Source organism: Muntiacus reevesi, chromosome 2 (genome assembly GCF_963930625.1).
Source record: "Muntiacus reevesi chromosome 2, mMunRee1.1, whole genome shotgun sequence".
Classification (NCBI taxonomy): domain Eukaryota; kingdom Metazoa; phylum Chordata; class Mammalia; order Artiodactyla; family Cervidae; genus Muntiacus; species Muntiacus reevesi.
The window spans coordinates 94,706,350-94,725,566 of NC_089250.1; the positions used below are offsets into that span (position 1 = coordinate 94,706,350).

Sequence of the window (19,217 nt, forward strand, 5' to 3'; positions counted from 1 at the left end):
TGCATTAAAAATACTAAAGTAGTATCTCCCACCTGTATTCCATAAGACTATGTTGCCAAAAGAAATATTATTATGGGGGTTCTTCCATAAGAGAGTTTGGCAGTAGAGATCTTAGAGAAGATTAGGAAAAGCTAGGGAAGATCAAGTTTAACACATTCTCATTCTATAGGATGTCTCCATCAATGAGTTTGAATGAGTCAGTTCTCCTGGCATGGCTTTGGACCATGAGCTGCTTCTGTTCAAGTTTCCTCGGTGTGTGTTCCTCGGGTTTCCTTCAGCCCCTAAATCATAATTACAACATGATCTGCACATATGCTTTATTCCCTTACTGGAACAATTCCACCTGAGCACACACTGTTATCAAGTCTGGATCAGCAGCACCAGTTTTCTCATGCAAGAGCCCACATTTACAATAAGGCACTGACTGCTCTTTCAGAGGCCTGTCTTCAATCAGCGCTCTTGCACCCGTGTACTCTCAGGGCAGTGAACTGGCACATTTCATGTAATGTGCAAATACAATACAGTGAAGGAATAGAGAAAAGCAGATTTTCATACAGAGCTTTGTGCAATTGTGATCTGAGAACTGCTCAAGTAATCTTAGCATTCTCATGGGGCTCCAGCTCACAAATCAGAGTTTCTCCCATAAACTTGAAATCTATCACAAGTTGACTCTTAACAATCACTTCATCTTCCTATTCACTTATGTCAAGACAAATAGGTGCTTCTTTACAACTAGCATTTTGCTTAGTTTCCAGTGGGGCAAACAGCTGTGTTCATTGATTCAAGCTCTTGCCTCTTCTCTCTCAAACTTTTTTCCACCCTTCTTACCACAAGTGAGATTGTGGAATCTGAAACCTGTCACTATGCACAAAAGAATAACAAGCAGGGATCTGTGTTATCCTTAGGACACTGTCCACAGCTTCAGTAATTTATTTAACTGGGTTTAATTAGGAACCCAGTTTACCTTTAGTTATTCATTTATGCCAGGTTCAACAGTTTAAAGAAAAATATAATCACCTAAGTTCAATTGTTTTTTTTTTTTTGGAGACAGAGGAGAGATGGCACAAAATGACAAACAAACAACTTGCCTAAAACCCATCATTTCTCTTCCTGGCTTATGAACATCAAATCTCTACATTCTTTTTTGAAATGATCCTAATCAGATATAACACCCACAGTTCCTTAATTATACAATGAGACAAGAGAAATTAGAGTATTCCAAATCAATGACTAAAGCAAAGGCATTCATAAAAAAAAGGGACCTTAATTATATTATAGTGATTTCCAATGGGAGGTTTAAATTACATATTTCAAAGAAAATCTAGAACAAACATTAACATTGTGATGTCCAGTTCAGTGGGAAATCACTTGAATTGGAAAATATGGCCTCAATGTCTCAAAGTTTATTAGAAGACCATTTTGCAACACCAAGCTGTATCATGCACTGAGGAAAAACAGTAAGCAAGATCATATTTGAGACTGAAAAAGGGATTAGAAAAAGCAGGAGGGGAAGATAAAATAAAATTAAGAGAAAATTTTCTAAATGTTAACTCTCACAGCTGTAGTACAATCCTGAAGCAAAGTTGAAAGAAGTGTAACGAAATGACTGCTGGACTTGGCTTTGGCCCGAGACACAGTGATTAATCTTGCAAATAATATTTTAAATATAATTGCTCCAGAGCAAGGGGAAACAGTACCCAAAGCACTGTAAGGAAAATAAGTTTACTTAAGAGCAAGAATATTTAAAGGTCTAACCAGGAAATTTCTAGTACTAGGAAAAAGAATAATACATTTCATGATTGGCTAATTCACATTCAAAAAAACCACAATGAGTGCACCTACCTCATGGAAGTCCTGCTGAGTTTCTTCCTTTGGCCAAAGGGCAGCCCTTTGTTCTATTCTGTAAGATACAAAGAAAAAGTACTGCCTTTTAAAAGAAACCTTTCAACAATGCACATTTGTTGCAGATTTGGCCACATCCCTGTTAAAAACCCTCAGTGGTCCCACTGCCTGAAGAACAAAATCCAGACTCCTTATAATGGTCTGTAACACATTCAGTTCAGTTCAGTTCAGTTCGGTCGCTCAGTCGTGTCCAACTCTTTGCGACCCCATGAATCGCAGCACGCCAGGCCTCCCTGTCCATCACCAACTCCCGGAGTTTACTCAAACTCATGCCCATCGAGTCAGAGATGCCATCCAGCCATCTCATCCTCTGTCATCTCTTTCTCCTGCCTGTAACACATTACAATGTTTGAGCTCAGCCAGTCATTCCGTCCCACCTCCTGCCACGCTCACCTTGTCCCCTAACCTCCAGCCTCTCTGGCCTTTTGTTTCTTGAACACACAGTGCTGATTCCTTGTTCAAACCTTCATACTTGCTTCCCCCTAGATTTTCACAAAGCTGACTCTACCTAGCATGGATCATCAGCTCAGCGCCGGTGTCACCTCCCAATGAGTCCCTCCTGATCTCTCTAACCAAATTATCCCTCTCCTTCAGTCTTTAACACACTGCTTTTAGATTTTCTTCATAGCACTTCTCACTACCTAAAGTTATGCTGCTTATTTGCAATTCCACATTAAAATGTAAGCTCCAAGAAATCAGTGACTCTGTCCATTTTATACACTGTTGAATCCTCCAAATCCAGTGCAGATGCAGTATTTTTATGATCAAATGTGATCTGATACAGTTGTTACAGAAAGATACCATTTGTTCATTGAAGACAGCTTTTGGAAATTCCACTCTATCACTTACCCAACAAGATAAATGCTATAGCAATTGCTGTGTAACACAGTAAAGCCAGGTTTTGCACCTCAGTTTCCAACTGAATAAAAAAGACTTTAAGGCAAATCTACTCCAAATAAATTTTTTTAAGTTTAAAAAGAAACAACAAAAAACAAAACTCCACTACTGGCAGATGCTTAGCTCCAAAACATGATTCATCAAGAGCTATGGTCCAATGGCATCTATTACATAACATTCAAGATTTTCTGCATCAGTTTGCATGCTATTATATAATAAATACATTAAATTATAGTTATTATCCTTATTAAAAGGCCTGCTGTCTTAAGGAATAAAAGCTGTAGTCAGTGTTAAGTCATTTACAAAAAGATTTATTTTGGGACAGAATTATTTACAATTACTATTCTGCTTTGGTTTGAGTTCTGAAGAAAGCATATATATCCTCTGAATGGTCATCTAGATGAATGATTTCTAAAAGTTATGATGCACATTTAGAAATGCCACAAGTCTAACGTCTTCAAAATATTCTTAAGAACAAAAATTTCTTTCACTCCATGAGTATTGCTAACTATGCTAATAATTTACTTCTAATGAGAAAAAGGAGGAGATGGTAAAACAGAATTTGATGGTCACACTGATGTCGACCACGTCTGCACAAATATCCCTCCTGGGAATGAGACAAGATTAAGGGTCCCAACCATGAATCATGAAGAGATGGACCAGGTGAGACAAGAAAATGAGGAAGAAAGCGCTGGCACACCAATCCTCTGCCCGTCAATTCCCTGAGACACAAACAGTGACTCCAAGGCTTCAGGAAATACACAGTAGCTTTTTCCTGCAAAATGGGAGAAACCGTCTTGGGGACAGGTATGAAGCTGGCCTATCCAAGAACATCTAAAATTCTGAATGGCTCATAACCTCTCTGTAACCTAAAGTGATTCTCAAATTGTGTTTCTATGGAGTTATGGTAGCATCAGAAAAAATTGGAAGAGTTGTGTTCTCTAATGGAAGGAGTATTTATCAGTTCTTAGCCATAAATTTCTGCTCTGATGCCAGCAGATGGGAAAAAAAATTACATGGGGGCAAACATTAATGGAAGAAAGCAGAAATAAGAGTTGGTTTAAAATATATACTATATATTATTGAGATGCAGACAACAGCTACATGTAATATATTCTCATAACCTTCCAAGAAAGCTACTTGTCATCTCCAGATAAACCCCAGATCAAGTTTGAGAACTGTGATCTAAACATCAAAGATGCTTTAGTAGTCATCTGAATGTCTCTTGTGTGACTTGGACAGTGTTCTGGAAATGAGAATCAATGAGCAGCCCTCTAGGCCTTTAGGAAGCTTAGAGTCTAGTGAATTCTGAAGCAGAGAATAAAACTAATCAGAACCCAGCTTCGAGGCTTTCATAAATCAAGAAATGAGGACATGGGAGCTGATATTAGAATGGTGAAGAGAGGAGGTGGGGAGGTAGAGACAGATGAAAGAAACTGTCAAGGAGAACACCACCAAGAGGTCTTGGATGTATATTGAAAGTGCTGAATGAAAGAGATGGGGTAATGAGATAGAAAAACAGGTCATTTTGGAGGGGAGAGCGGGTAGCTTGCATAAAGGCAATTCGTGAACTTTTATTTAGATATCTGAAGCTTGAAGCAAGGATGAAAGAGGAAAGTGAAAGCACCTGAGCAGGGCTCACCCAGCACTGGGCCCTTGACAGTGTTCTGGAGAGTGAGGGCTGTGGCAACAGTGATGCATGGGGGCCCCAGACTGTGCGTCAGTTTTTCAGGGTGTGGCCAGAGCCTAGCACACTGCCTGGCACATGGCACACACTCAGTACATGTATTTTGGATGGATGAAGTGAGAAAGAAACAGAAAGATCCAGGCCTGAGAATGACTTCCAGATCTACCACTTAAAACTTGATGTGAGTACTCATGGGGAAGACATTAACCTCTCACTCTCAGTTTCCTCATCTGTCAAGTGTATTAGGTACATCACAGGATAATTCAGGATGTGAAGGACGGTTCAGGAAAAACATTTATAGCAACTGGTAGGTGTATTAAAGGTAACACATGAACTATTTAATCAAATGTAAAAAACACAACAGAATTATAAATGATAATAATGAAATGGCATAATTAAAAATAATAATTGAAGCTTCATGAGTAAATAAGCTGAAAGAGATAAAAGCTGAGTCATACCTATTCAGGGCCACTGGGCAGGTATCTGGCAGCTAGGGCACAGAAGGAAGAACCGTGAAGAAAATACAGATGCATCACGAAGGAGATAAGAAGCCAGCGAAGACAGCAATTTAAACAGTGAAGAAAAAAGAGGATGCAAGATAAAAAGATATCAAGAAAAGTCTAACAGGAAGATTACTCTTTTAAAAGAGTAAATAAAAAGAAAGAAACAATGTCATTTGCAGCAACGTGGATGGACCTAGAGACTGACAAAGTCAAAAAGACAAATACAATATGATAACTCTTTATGTGGAATTTAAAATATGAGAGAAATGAACACATCTACAAAACAGAAAAAACATCATAGACATAGAGAAAAGACTTGTAGTTGTCAGGGGTGGGGGTGGGGAGAGAGGGATTGGAAATTTGGGATTAGTAGATGCAAACTAATATATATAGGATGGATAAACAACAAGATTCTACTGTTTAACATGGGGAACTGTATTCAATAAAATGTGATAAACCACAAGGGAAAAGAATATAAAAAGAATGTTTCTATATGTGTATCCAACTCACTATGCTATACAGCATAGTCCATACTGATCATAGCAAACACCCTCTTCCAACAACACAAAAGATGACTCTATCAGATGGTCAACACCATTCAGATTGATTACATTCTTTGCAGCCAAAGATGGAAAAGCTCTATACAGTCAGAAAAACAAGACCAGGAGCTGAATGTGGCTCCTTATTGCCAAATTCGGACTTAAACTGAAGAAAGTAAGGAAAACCACTAGACCATTCAGGTATGATCTAAATTAAATCCCTTACGATTATACAGTGGAAGTGACAAATAGATTCAAGGGATTAGATCTGATAGACAGAGTGCCTAAAGAACTATGGATGGAGGTTCGTAACACTGAATAGGAGACAATGATCAAAACCATCCCCAAGAAAAAGAAATGCAAAAAGGCAAAATGGTTGTCTAAGGCCGCCTTACAAATAGCTGAGAAAAGAAGAGAAGCAAAAGGCAAAGGGGAAAAGGAAAGATATATCCATCTGAGTGCAGAGTTCTAAAGAATAGCAAGGAGAAAAGAAAGCCTTCCTAAATGAACAATGGAAATAATAGAGGAAAACAATAGAATGGGAAAGACTAGAGATCTCTTCAAGAAAATTAAATACCAAGGGAACATTTCATGCAAAGATGGGCACAATAAAGGATATAAATGGTATGAACCTAACAGAAGCAGAAGATATTAAGAAGAGGTGGCAAGAATACACAGAAGAACTATACAAAAAAGATCTTAATGAGTTGGATAACCACAATGGTGTGATCACTCACCTAGATCAGACATCTTGGAATGTGAAGTCAAGCGGGCCTTAGTAAGCATTACTATGAACAAAGCTAGTGGAGGTGATGGAATTTCAGTTGAGCTATTTCAAATCTTAAAAGATGATTCTGTAAAAGTGTTGCACTCAATATGCCAAGTTTGCAAAACTCAGCAGTGGCCACAGGACTGGAAAAGGTCAGTTTTCATTCCAATCCCAAAGAAGCGCAAGGCCAAAGAATATTCAAACTATTGCCCAATTATACTCATCTCACACGCCAGCAAAGTAACACTCAAAATTCTCCAAGCTAGGCTTAAACAGTATGTGAACCAAGAACTCCTAGATGTACAAGCTGAATTTAGAAAAGTAGAGGAACCAGAGATCAAATTGCCAACATTCGCAGAGTCATAGAAAAAGCAAGAGAATTCCAGAACAACATTTACTTCTGCTTCATTGACTAAGCCAAAGCCTTTGACTGTGTGGATCACACCAAACTGTGGAAAATTCTTCAAGAGATGGGAATACCAGACCACCTGACCTGCCTCCCAAGAAACCTGTATGTGGCTCAAGAAGCAACAATTAGAATCAGACATGGAACAATGGTCTGGTTCAAAATTGGGAAAGGAGTACATCAAGGCTGTATATTGTTACCTTGCTTGTTTAATTTATATGCAGAGTATATTATATGAAATGTTGTACTGGATAAAGCACAAGATGGAATCAAGATTGCCAGGAGAAATATCAATATAACTTCAGATATGCACATAACACCATCTTTATGGCAGAAAGTAAAGAGGAAATAAAGAGTCTCTTAATGAAAGTGAAAAAGGAGAGTGAAAAAATTGGCTTAAAACTCAACATTCAGAAAACTAAGATCATGGCATCCAGCCCCGTCACTTCATGGCAAATAGATGGGGAAACAATGGACACAGTGACAGATTTTATTTTCTTGGGCCCCTAAATCACTGCAAGTGGTGACTGCAGCCACAAAAGTAAAAGATGCTTGCTCCTTGGAAGAAATACTACAACAAACCTAGACAGCCTATTAAAAAGCAGAGACATCACTTTGCTGACAAAGGTCCTTAGAGCCAAAGCTATCGTTTTTCCAGTAATCATGTAGAGATGTGAGAGTTGGACCATAAGGAAGGCTGAGCACTGAAGAATTAATGCTTTCAAACTGTGGTATTGGAGAAGACTTGAGAGCCCCTTGAACTGCAAGGATATCAAACTAGTCAATCTTAAAGAAAATCAACCCTGAATATTCATTGGAAGGACAGATGCTGAAGCTGAAGTGCCAATACTTTGGCCACCTGATGTGAAAAAATGACTCATTGGAAAAGACCCTGATGCTGGAAAAGATTGAAGGCAGGAGGAGAAGGAGATGACAGAGGATGAGATGGTTGGATAGCACCACTGACTCAATGGACATAAATTTGAGCGAACTCCAGGAGTTGGTGAAGGACAGGGAAGCCTGGTATGCTGCAATCCATGGTTTCGCAAAGATCTGGACACAGCTGAATGACTGAGCAACAACAATGCTGTACAGCAGACATTAAACACAACACTGTAAATCAGCTACACTGCAACAAAATACAGAAGAAGTGAAAAGCCTAACAATTCCAGGTAAATGCCAGGCACTGTACTTATATTATTTCATCTAATCCTCACGGTAACCACAAGAGTTTAACATTATTAGACCTATGTGACCCAACAGGACACAAATAAGGCAATTAAATATTTTTCCCCTTCATTTAATAAACATCTATCAAACACCAAATCATGTCAAGTATTACTACTGCAGGTGTTGGGAATAAAGCAAGTTTCTGCATCAATGGAACTTACATTCTCACAGAAGCAGCAAGAACCTAAAGAAGTAAATCTGTGATCTGTGACACACCAGATGCTAAATATTACTGAGAAAAAGAAAGCAAGGCAGGGAGAACAGAGTGTGCGGGAGGACTGCCCAAGCTCATGCTGCCAGACAATCTCAACGTCATCCAGAGATAATGAAAATGAAAGTAGAGAAATAAAAAGGCCAGTGGATCAGAAGAGATAAAGGTCATGGCAGATGAGGAAACAGAAATGGAAGCTTCTCACTAGAGATATTTAACAATGAAAAGAGAAGAACCAGCACAGGAGCTAGGTATCTCAAATTCCCTTTTTCTTAAGACCTTTAAAGGCAGTGCTTGAAGCATGTGCAATCCTGCCAACTCCAACACAGCCCTGCCCTCTAGTCCAGGCCTAGGTAGTGGGAAACTGCAGCCTGGACTCTTCAGAGTCTGATTATGGCTCTCAGCACTGATGCCCCCAATCACCACTGCCTCCAACCCCAATAGCTCCATCACCACTACTACCATCACCACCATTGCCACCATGATGACCACTGCCATGATACAATTCAAAACAACACTTGACGGAGGAACATAAAACAGCTGTGTGCTGATATTAAAAGGACATTTTCCTGGACTCTGTGATTACAAAACTGTGGCTAGCCCATGGAAGTGCAACTTTTCTATCATCTGTTGATGTTCCCTCACTCCTAGGATCCTAAAGCCTGTGCTGACCCAGCCTGCAGGATCATCCTGAAGTGACTATCTCCTGGGAGGCAGACTGAAATTCAAAACAGCTAAGTGAACGAAGCATTAAGATGTTTTTCTTGGCTGATGGATAATGTCAAACCCGAAATGTGATAATTTGTCAAGAGGCAGTATTTTAGCATAGTATGTTAGGTTTATATCAACTTTCTGTAATTAAATTAGCAGACAAAAATGTTCCCTATCTCAGTAAAAAGCTTCCTCATCTATCCAAATCACTGGTGGAAGACATCTGAGAGTCACCTGACCCTCTCCTCTCTCTCAAGTTCAATGGCCAAGCCATTACCAATTCCTTCAGTTTCTTACCCCAAATCACGTTTACATCAGTCCTCTCTCCTCCCCCCACCACTACCTCAGGCCAAGTCACCATCATCTGTGTTCTGGGCTACCTTCCTGGTCTTACTACTTCTCCTCCACCTTCTCCAAACCACTGCCCGCATGGGAACCTGGTCGCTAACTTTCTGCACACTTACAGATCAAAATATTTCAAACACCCTGTGACATCCTGAAGGAGTTACCAATCTTCTCCTCCATGTTCCTCTCCACCTCAGGCCATCATATGTGCTGTCCCTGTATCCACAACATTCTTCCCTCTCCTCTTCCTCTCCTAGTAACTCATGCAACCTCTAGACACCAGGTACCAGGTACCATACCAATCAGGTCTCCCTTTCACAGGTCTCATTATATTCTGATCTTTCACATCTGTCATGTAGCACATTTCATATCTATGTATCTGTCTAATTATTTAGTTATCTCTTTTTCAGGATGGTAAGTTCCATGGGACAGGGATTATATGAGGCTTGTTTAATGTTTTATCTTTAGAGCTAATCTTGGTATTTGGTACATAGCAGGCACTCACTGGTTTGCTAATAAAGGTTTAGTTCCAGGACTATGGGCTGCTGCCAATTCTGGTATATTCCTCAGTGTGTGAAATGATTATGATAAAACACCCTCCCTCCTCCACCTGTAGCAGGAGAGGCTGACTCTTATCCCCACGAGCAGACACATTTCTTGCTGAGGAGACCTGCTACAGGTGAGCAAGTGACTTTCTAACACACATTTAGAAAATCTGGGCAGAAAGTAAAAGCAGAGCATCAAACACACTTTTCAGAGTCCTTCATAAAGAATTAAAATCCAAAAACTAAACAGTGCCCACCAAGGGTCACATCTTAAGAACTCAAGACATTCCACTGCCTTGGATGAGCCTCTGTATCAGAAAACAACACAGGATACACTAATGTATACCCGGATGACTGTCTGCGGGCTGGATGGCTGTTGTTTCCTGAAACTTCTCTGAAAACAAAAGGCGTATCCCAAGAGGACACCCCTCTGAGCACAATATTCATTATATACAAACAATCACTCCATATACAGACACGGACAAGATGCCAAGAAATTCCAGTAATATTATTAGAAACAATAATAACCTTCAATACCAGCAAGTAAGAAGTTGTTTTCCCTGTGGGGTGTAGGCTGTATTAAAGACATCCTCTTACTGGTTTTTACCAAATTTCTACGCTGAAGGACTGAGATCAAATATTGCACAGCCAACTCCAAAGAGAAAGAAACCAAAGGACAGAGTTCAAAATGATGTTCAAGATGGCTGATGAAAAACAGAACTGTAAGTTGCGAGCTATTTGTAAACTGACTCCCCCCACCCCATGTATCTCCGTGTCCAGGCCAATGAACTCCCACAGAGATGACATGGGTGTCGGGACTGACCCCCAGGAACAAGCCCTCTGGGAGCTAGGACCTAAGCCTACCTCCCACCTTGTACTTCTCTGAGGAATAGAATCAGTCACTGTTAATAAAAACAGAGTATTCCCGACCCCAAACTCACTGAGTCAGGGTATCCCAAGGCATGCACTGGGAATATGAAATTAACAAGCACTCCTGGGCAACCCCAGCTGGGAACACCGCCCTGAGGGTTCAGGGCATCCACCTGGGAACAGACCAGTGGCTGCAGGGTGCAGGTGAGGGGCTTGGGGGTACAGGAGTGACCCAGTGTTTCTGGATGGGCCTCCCAGGGGACACAGTCCAGAAGAAGGAAGGGCTAAGTCCCTGGAGGTGCTCTGAGAAACTCCCGATACAAGGCGGGACAGGCACCTCAGCTGAGTGGGCTGGAATAGAGCCCAGAAATAGCCAGAAAACACACTGATTCCTGGAGAAAAATCGAGCAGTGAAACAGGCTCACGGTGTTGGGCCCGGGAGAGGTAAGGAGGCTGAGTCTGGGATAGAAGTGCCAGAAGGTGCAGAGGTCCCAATAATGCATGATTATTCATCACGATGAGAGGACCCCCTGATCTGATGAGCAGGACACAAAGCTCCCTGCCTCCACCATCTCACACTTCCACTCACTCAGGACAGGATGATCAGATACCCACTCTAGGGCAGGCAGTGCTTAGCCCAAGGGGCAGAGTGGTCTTAGCAGCTCTGCTCACTCTCATGAGCCCCCTCAAGCACTTGCCTAGTGTCTTCATTTTTCTGCCTCAACTTTCAAAGGGACATTACTGTCATGTAATTGCTTTTCCCCCATGTACAGCTATATCATGAACATGTGCCCATGTAAGTAAAGGCTCCAATAAAACATGGTTTTAAGTACCAGTCATGAAGATTGGCATTTCTTAGGCAGACAGTGGTAGGCCCTCTAGGGAGCATTTAGGAAACTGGGGGCTATTTGTGATGGGCACAGAGGTTGGGCTGCCCACTGAATTCTGTGAGCTGGAGCCAGTGCCCTGACATGCATCGGGCAGCCCCATCCAACAAAGAATTTTTCCACTCCCGCAGAACTTCCAAATGTCTTCTGGGAATGTGAGGGCCAGGGCCACTTGCCCTTTGCACAGTCTTAACTAGAAAATGATGAGAGGGGCTTCCCTAGTGCTCTAGTGGTTAAGAATCCACCTTGCAATGCAAGGGACACCAGTTGGATCCTTGGTCTGAGAAGATTCCACATGCTGCAGGACACCTAGACCCCTGTGCTGCAACTACTGAGGCCCGCACGCCCTTGAGCCCATGCTCTGCAACAAGAGAAGCCATCACAACTAGAAGCCCAAGTACCACAAGTAGAGAGTAGCTTCCACTCACCGCAGCTAGAGAAAAAGTGCACGGGAGCAAAGACTAGCACAGCCAAAACACATATTTAAAACAAGAAAACAATGAGGGCTAGTGGATAAAATAGAAGTGTCTAGAACACACAAGTGTGGAGAGGGGATTGGACTAAACTGTCTCAAGTGTTTCACTCAGGGCCACTGTTCTATGATTCAAACATGTAAAGAAATCCAGCCATGTGACTTTCTACCTAGTTCTCTCAGGGATATCAATTATCTATTTATTCCTATCTTCTTCCATGATCATATAATTGAAACTTTTACATTCTAATTTTGGTTTGGTTAACCATTTCAAATCCTAAACCTAGAGAACTTTTACCCTTAAGTATAAACCAAAGGAGGAGAAGGAAATGGCAACCAACTCCAGTATTCTTGCCTAGAGAATCCTGTGGACGTAGGAGCCTGGCGGGCTGCCATCTATGGGGTCGCACAGAGTCAGACACGACTGAAGCGACTTAGCAGCAGCAGCAGCATAAACCAAGGAAACTATAATGGATGTACATAAAAATATTTTTCAATGATTTTTACTTCAGAAATATCTACAGATAAAAATACTAGAAGTTACCAAAATATCAAATAATTTGGAATTAGTTAAATCAATGATGGTATATCCATAGAATAGTTATTTCCAGCTATGGTATAGCCATAGAATATCTATCCATAGACTAGCTAATATTTTAGAAATTTCATGATATAGGAAAATACAGAATGAAGTGGGACAAACAAGTTACACAAAAATGGGTCTCTAAGATTTCATATATATGAAAAAATTTCATATATATATAAACTCTATCAAAAATGTTTTTATCTAGTATTGATAAAGAATAAGAGAAAAATAGAGGGGGTTGGTAGGAGCCCTATGTGTCATTATATATGATGTGTGTGTGTGATATTTAGCGTAAGTCCTGAAAAGAAATAATCCTGTTGATAATACAATGACAGAAGCACTGGAGTAGCCACTGCCTCACTGTGAAGATGACGAGTAAGAAGAACAGCTTCATCCCCATGGCCTCAGGAACACTGAATACTTAAACAGCTAGTCAAGGTTCTAAATTAGATTCAAGTTTAAACGCACAGTCTCCTATAATCATTACTGAAATTTCTCTCTTAAATCAGTTCCAAGTTAGGGTAAGAAGTTTTCCAAGCTGTTGAAACATTAAGGACAAAGTTTTTTTGCTCAATCTTCTAGAAATATTATTTCAAACATAGGACCATAAAGAGACTAAAGTCTATAAAATAAGTTTCTTATAGAAAATCGTACATTAAAGTATTCATTATAGAAATTAACTTTGTTCAACTTAGTCACAAATGAACTCAGCAGCCTTGTGATAATTAACCCATTACTCTATTAGTTTCTGTATAAAGACTGGATAGTCAGAATACTTTCGAGTCTAGTTCATTCTGTGGGGTCTGCTTCTCTAACAGATTCAAACTCTACTGCATTGGGAAGGCCCTTTCACACACACATTATTCTTTTTCATACCCACGCTAAAACAAAGGCAAGAACATTAAAATGTATACTACAATAGCAACAGAGGTTATATCTGGGTGGTATACAATTATAAGAAATTTTTATTTCCTTGGAATTTACTGTTTTTTCCAATAAAACCATGTATCACTTAATTATTATTATTTTTAATGAAAAATGAGTTTCCCTTTTATCTTTATCCTGATCATTGTCCAGTCAACGTGCTAACATTTTATCAAGTGATCAAGGGCAGAATACTTCAAAAAAATAAATAAATAAACAACGAAGGAAAAGAGAGTTTCATTTCCAGAATGTGTGGCCTCTTTTTCAACCAACACCAAGGATTTGGTGTGGGACTCTTTTGTGTGTGCTCTACAGCAGAGAGGATAAATTATTTTTATCTGTGGCTGCAAGAGCTTGTATTATCAAGCTAACGTCTTTCCATGTCTAATCCTTTAAACATTTGGAGTGTTGAGAATTTTCAGGCTTGAGTCGGACGGGGCTTTAGAAATCACCTGACTGAAACTTGAATTAGGGGAGAGGGCGGTCACCTGATAGACAAGAGGTAAGAACCTGCATTTCTTTTAAGTTTATGTTCTTGAAGTAGAGGTGACTTACAATGTTGTGTTAATTTCTTCTGTACAGCAAAGTGATTAAGTTATACATATATATATATACACACGCTCCTTTTGCGGTCTTTTCCATTAAGTCATAAGATGCTGAGTACAGTTTGCTGTGCTATACAGTAGGACTTTGTTGTTTATCTACCCTGTATATATAAGCTTTCGTGTATGTGTGCCATGTGCTCAGTCTAGTCTAACTCTTTGCGACTCCTCTGTCCATGGAATTTTCTAGGCAAAATTACTGGAGTGGGCTGCCGTTTCCTCCTCCAGGGGATCTCCCTGGCCCAGGGATTGAACCTGCATTTCTTGTGTCTTCTGAATTGTATATGGATTCTTTACCCACTGAGCTACTGGGGAAATCTGGAGTATAATAGTTTACATCTGTTAACCCAAAACTGTAGAAGAAAGCTATGACAAACTAGATAGCATATTAAAAAGCAGAGACATCACTTTGCCAAAAAAGGTCCATATAGTCAAAGTTATGGTTTTTCTAGTAGTCATGTATGGATGTGAAGGTTTGATCATAAAGAAGGCTGAGAGCCAAGAATTGATGCTTTCAAATTGTGGTGTCGGAGAAGACTCTTGAGAGTCCCTTGAACTGCGAGGTCAAGCCAGTCAATCCTAAAGGAAATCAACCCTGAATATTCATTGGAAGGACTGATGCTGAAGCTGAAGCTCCAGTAATTGGGCCTTCTGATGCAAAGGGCTGACTCACTAGAAAAGATTCTGATGCTGGAAAGGACTGAAGGCAAACGAGAGTGACAGAGGATGAGATGGTTAGATAACATCTCTGACTCGGTGGACATAAACCTGAGTAAACTCTGGGAGATAGTGAAGGACAGAGAAGCCTGGAGTGCTACAGTCCATGAGGTTGCAAAGTCTTGGACACGACTTAGTGAATGAACAACAACAACCCCAAACTCCCAATCCATCCCCTTCCACCTCCCCCTTGGCAACCACAAGTCTGTATTCTATGTGAGGATGTTTCTGTTTCACAGATAAGTTCCTTTGTGTCATATTTTAGATTCCATATATAAGTGACACCATATGGTATTTAAGACCCTGAATTTCTTAATTTCCACTCCACCAGCATTCTTCTGCACCCATGGGGTGGAGGCAGGATGGGGGCTGAGGAGAACCCTTACTACATGACTGCCATTCTATGCAGTATAAGCAAAGAAAGCTATTTTTAGAATCCGTGATCATCCAACTATGTACCAGACTCTCAAAATTCTGTCAAGACAAGCTAATTTTTTTTTAATCTCTATCATATCCCTTTAAGAAATGAAAAAGAAATCCTAAAGGCACACTAACAAGAAGAGCATGCTGATAGTACACAGATCTCTGCTCTAGTACAGTCCAAAAAGGCACATTTTATGTTCTTTACTATTAAAAAACTCTGGGTGCTCATTCCCTTACTCATTCCTTCTCCTTTTAGCAGAGCCCGTTTAGACTCTGCCTACTTCTACAAAAAAAATTTGAACAAGAAACAAGTAGCTATTAAAACACACACAAGTTGTCTATCTCAAAAACAAAAGATGAAAGGATTTATCCCCCAAGGAAAAGTTGCTGCCAACAAAACTTCCTCCTTCCATAAAGCAACAAAGCTTTTTCTTTTATCTGAAATGTTACAAAAATAGTCAAAGCCATCAAAGGCCATTATCCTTGGTAATACCCCAATCTTCAACCCCCTCTAACTGGGGACTTCCAGATGAAGAGGCTAATGAACTCAAATTCACAAATGTAACCACCAACTTAATTAGGAGTAACACATTGCTATAGAATAGCTCCTGTTTATACAGGCAAGGTCTTTAATGACATTAAAAGGCTTAATGCTATCATAAATTTTAATATAATATTTTAAACACAAGTGAGTTTATCACTCTCAAAAGTAAATTTACTTAGCTGGGTAAGAAATACCCAACTTCATTAGTATTCTCCTACAACCATAAATTCCCCTTTGTCATATCTGAGCATTTACAGAATTGGCACTGGCTTCAGCTATAAAAATCAATCAAACTGATGCATATTCATCAACTAACTGCTCTAAACAGACTGATGGTGCTTGTCTTGGTTCTATTGCAAGGGAAGCCACGGCTTAAGCAAATTACAGTCTTGCTGGGTGTCAAAGTAGAAAATGAGAGGCTTGTATTAAATGATTACGAAAGCTTCATTCTTGCTCTAACTAAATGAAGTTCTGTAACTACGAGTTTTAAAAAGCTCCAGATACTAAGGAACATGCCAGAGTAAGGCAATATGCAGCCCCACCACTCAGATGCACTGAAAATCCAAATTAAAATGTAAACACATCATCTTTCAGGAGAAAGCATTAAGGTATTTATCAGCCATCGCCTTATTAGGACTTAGCTCCAGGCAGCTAGAGGCCTAAGGAGGAGCAGTTGCTGGGAAGAAAAGGATTAAAGTAGGCATTGAAATCAAATGGCCTATAAGAGTCAGGCAAAGAGCATACACAGAGATCTGAGTGGGAATTGTGGAAATGAAGAGGTGCTCCTCAGTTCCAACTAATTACTGCCTTGCAAGAATGTGTACCCTGGGTTATCCCATTTTCACATATTTCAAAAGAATGTCAAAAATCCATAAAACCTCTGATATTTAAACATTGAACCCTGAAGAACTGATGCTTTTGAACTGTGGTGCTGGAGAAGACTCTTGAGTGTCCCTTGGAGAGCAAGGAGATCATACCAGTCCATCCTAAAGGAAATCAACCCTGAATATTCATTGGAAGGACTGATGCTGAAGCTGAAGATCCAATACTTTGGCCACCTGATGCGAAGAGTTGACTCACTGGAAAAGACCCTGATGCTGGGAAAGATTGAAAGCAGGAGGAGAAGAGGGCAACAGAAGATGAGATGGTTGGATGGCATCACCAACTCAATAGATGTGAGTTTTAGCAAACTCCAGGAGATAGTGAAGGACAGGAAAGCCTGGCATGCTGCAGTCCATGGGGTCACAAAAAATTGGACAGAATTTAGCAACTGAACAACACAAATGTTTTAAAAACAGTCTACAAGTCAATTATATCTCCACATTATATACACTTGCAGGGCACCAAATTTGAGATCTCTGACGTGGGACACCATACTACTAAGGAATAAAATAGAAAGATGGGGGGAGATGCTAAATAGGAAGAAGGATGCAAAGAAAGAGGATAGAATGGGCTAAGTCAATATCTGAAGTTGGCTCTGTTGAGGGAATTCTGAAGAACAAGCAAACTTGGAGGCAGGAAGAGATTAAGACAGAGAGTCTAAACCTTTTGGGTGGTCATGGGTAGCATATGAGATTCTCATAAATGCTTTAGAGATTTTCCCTGGAAAAATAAACCTAAGGAGTACAAAGAATAAAGCTGCCCACCAAGATGTCTGTAGGTTTGTTTCTTGTTCTCCTCTCCTTGTTACCTTACATGGCAAAAGGGATTCTTTAGAAGTGATTAAGTTAAGGAACTTGACATGGAGTGATTACAGTGAGTTACCTCAGTAGACCCAATCTAATCATGTGAATCCTTAAAATCAGAACATCTTTCCTGCCCAAATCTAAAACAGAGAACACACCTGTCACGATACTGGATCTATTCTTTTAGCTTTAAACCTTGTGCTCTGTCACCCGTGTTTAGTCATGCTTGCTCTGCACCTTTTGTAAAAGAATGTTGCCCACAGCCTGAAATATAACATGGTAGCCCATTCTCAAGGCTCTGACCTTTAAAGGTTTAACACTTTTCCATTCACACACAGAGAAAAGAGAGAATAACCTTTGCCCTGTTGTAGGTTTATAGGAACACTGTGATCAGACCTACATAGACAGCTGCAAGAACAAACAATTCCGGCACCAAATGGTTTGCAACAACCAACCACACCACCATGCCTTCTAACTACAAACCTGTGGCTTTCAGCAACACAAATTTATAATCTTATGATTCTATAAGGACAAATGGCCAGCATGGGTCCCATTGGGATAAAATAAACGTGTCAGCAGGCTTGCATTCCTTTCAGACAAGAAGCCTGCATCTTAGTTGGGTAAGACGGTTCCTTGGGATACAAGTCCACCATCCTCTCAGTCTGCTGGCTTTCTGAACAAAATCGCTATTTCTTGTCCTAACAACTCATCTCTTGATTTACTGGCCTATCATGAGATGAGGAGTAGGGGCGTGAACTAAGTCACAGTTAGAAGAAAACATGGAAGAATGATCAGAGAGATCCAATGTGTCTTGCTTTGAAAATGGAAGGGGCCACTTGCCAAGCAATGTGGGCAGCCTCTGGAAACTGGAAGAGGCCAGGAATGGATCAGTTCTCCCCTAGAGTCTCCAGAAAGGAATGTAAGCCTGTTGACAATGTTTCTTTTATCCCAGTGGGATCCATGTTGGCCATCTGTCCTTATAGAACCATAAGATTATAAATTTGTGTTGTTGTAAGCTACAGGTTTGTGGTCATTTGTTACAGTAGCAACAGAAAACCAATATACAGAAAGACAATCAAAATTTGGCAAAAACATTCATAGACCTGGTCCAGAGACACAGATAAAGACACTAGAAAGAGCTGAACAACATGATCTCAGAGCTGAAGGTAAAACTGTTTCTCTTTTGCACACGTGAGAAGATCAAAGACTACCCCAAGACACAGTCAGCTTCCAAATCTCACCTCTACAAGGATGGATTCATTCTCTGGACACTAACTACCCTTCTGAGTCTCACTTAAATCACATGTGAATCCCTGACAACTCCTTGCTGCAGACTGATCTTTCTTCTCTTGCTCGAAATGTTCTTTATGCTAAGAACATGCTCCTCCCCAACCTCCATCCCCAAGAAGATGGCATTTTACACCTGCTGAGATTTAGCCTGGCTTATTCCCTCACTTTGAGCCGGACGGAGCCCTGAAGTATCTTGTTACAGTATCATGTCTCTATCAAGATCTTACTGAGCATGATATGCCTGGACCAGGCTGTATGCTGGCTTAAAACGGAAGAGGAAGGTTATCAGGAAAGTGAGCTACCTGACTCAAAGTTGTTTTTAGCCTCAGATCTCATTTCACCAGTTCATCAAATTTCACAATCCCTGTAATATTTTGAGATGTCTTTTTAAGTTCCATTAGAATGATCCTGGGTGACATCACCATGCTTGTGACAAATAACTCTGTAGTTTAAAGTTACCATACCGATCTAA

The 19,217-nt window shown here is 40.3% G+C and overlaps 1 protein-coding gene across 6 annotated transcripts in view; it reads right to left on the reverse strand.

The window, feature by feature from the left end:
• Nucleotides 1-19,217, reverse strand: part of FAM13C (family with sequence similarity 13 member C) — a 138,689-nt gene that overhangs the window by 53,376 nt on the left and 66,096 nt on the right. For all 6 annotated transcript variants that reach the window (XM_065922379.1, XM_065922381.1, XM_065922378.1 and 3 more), the window contains one exon: nt 1,843-1,900. In XM_065922379.1, coding sequence (XP_065778451.1) covers nt 1,843-1,900 — 58 coding nt within the window. The remainder of the gene's footprint in view (nt 1-1,842; nt 1,901-19,217) is intronic.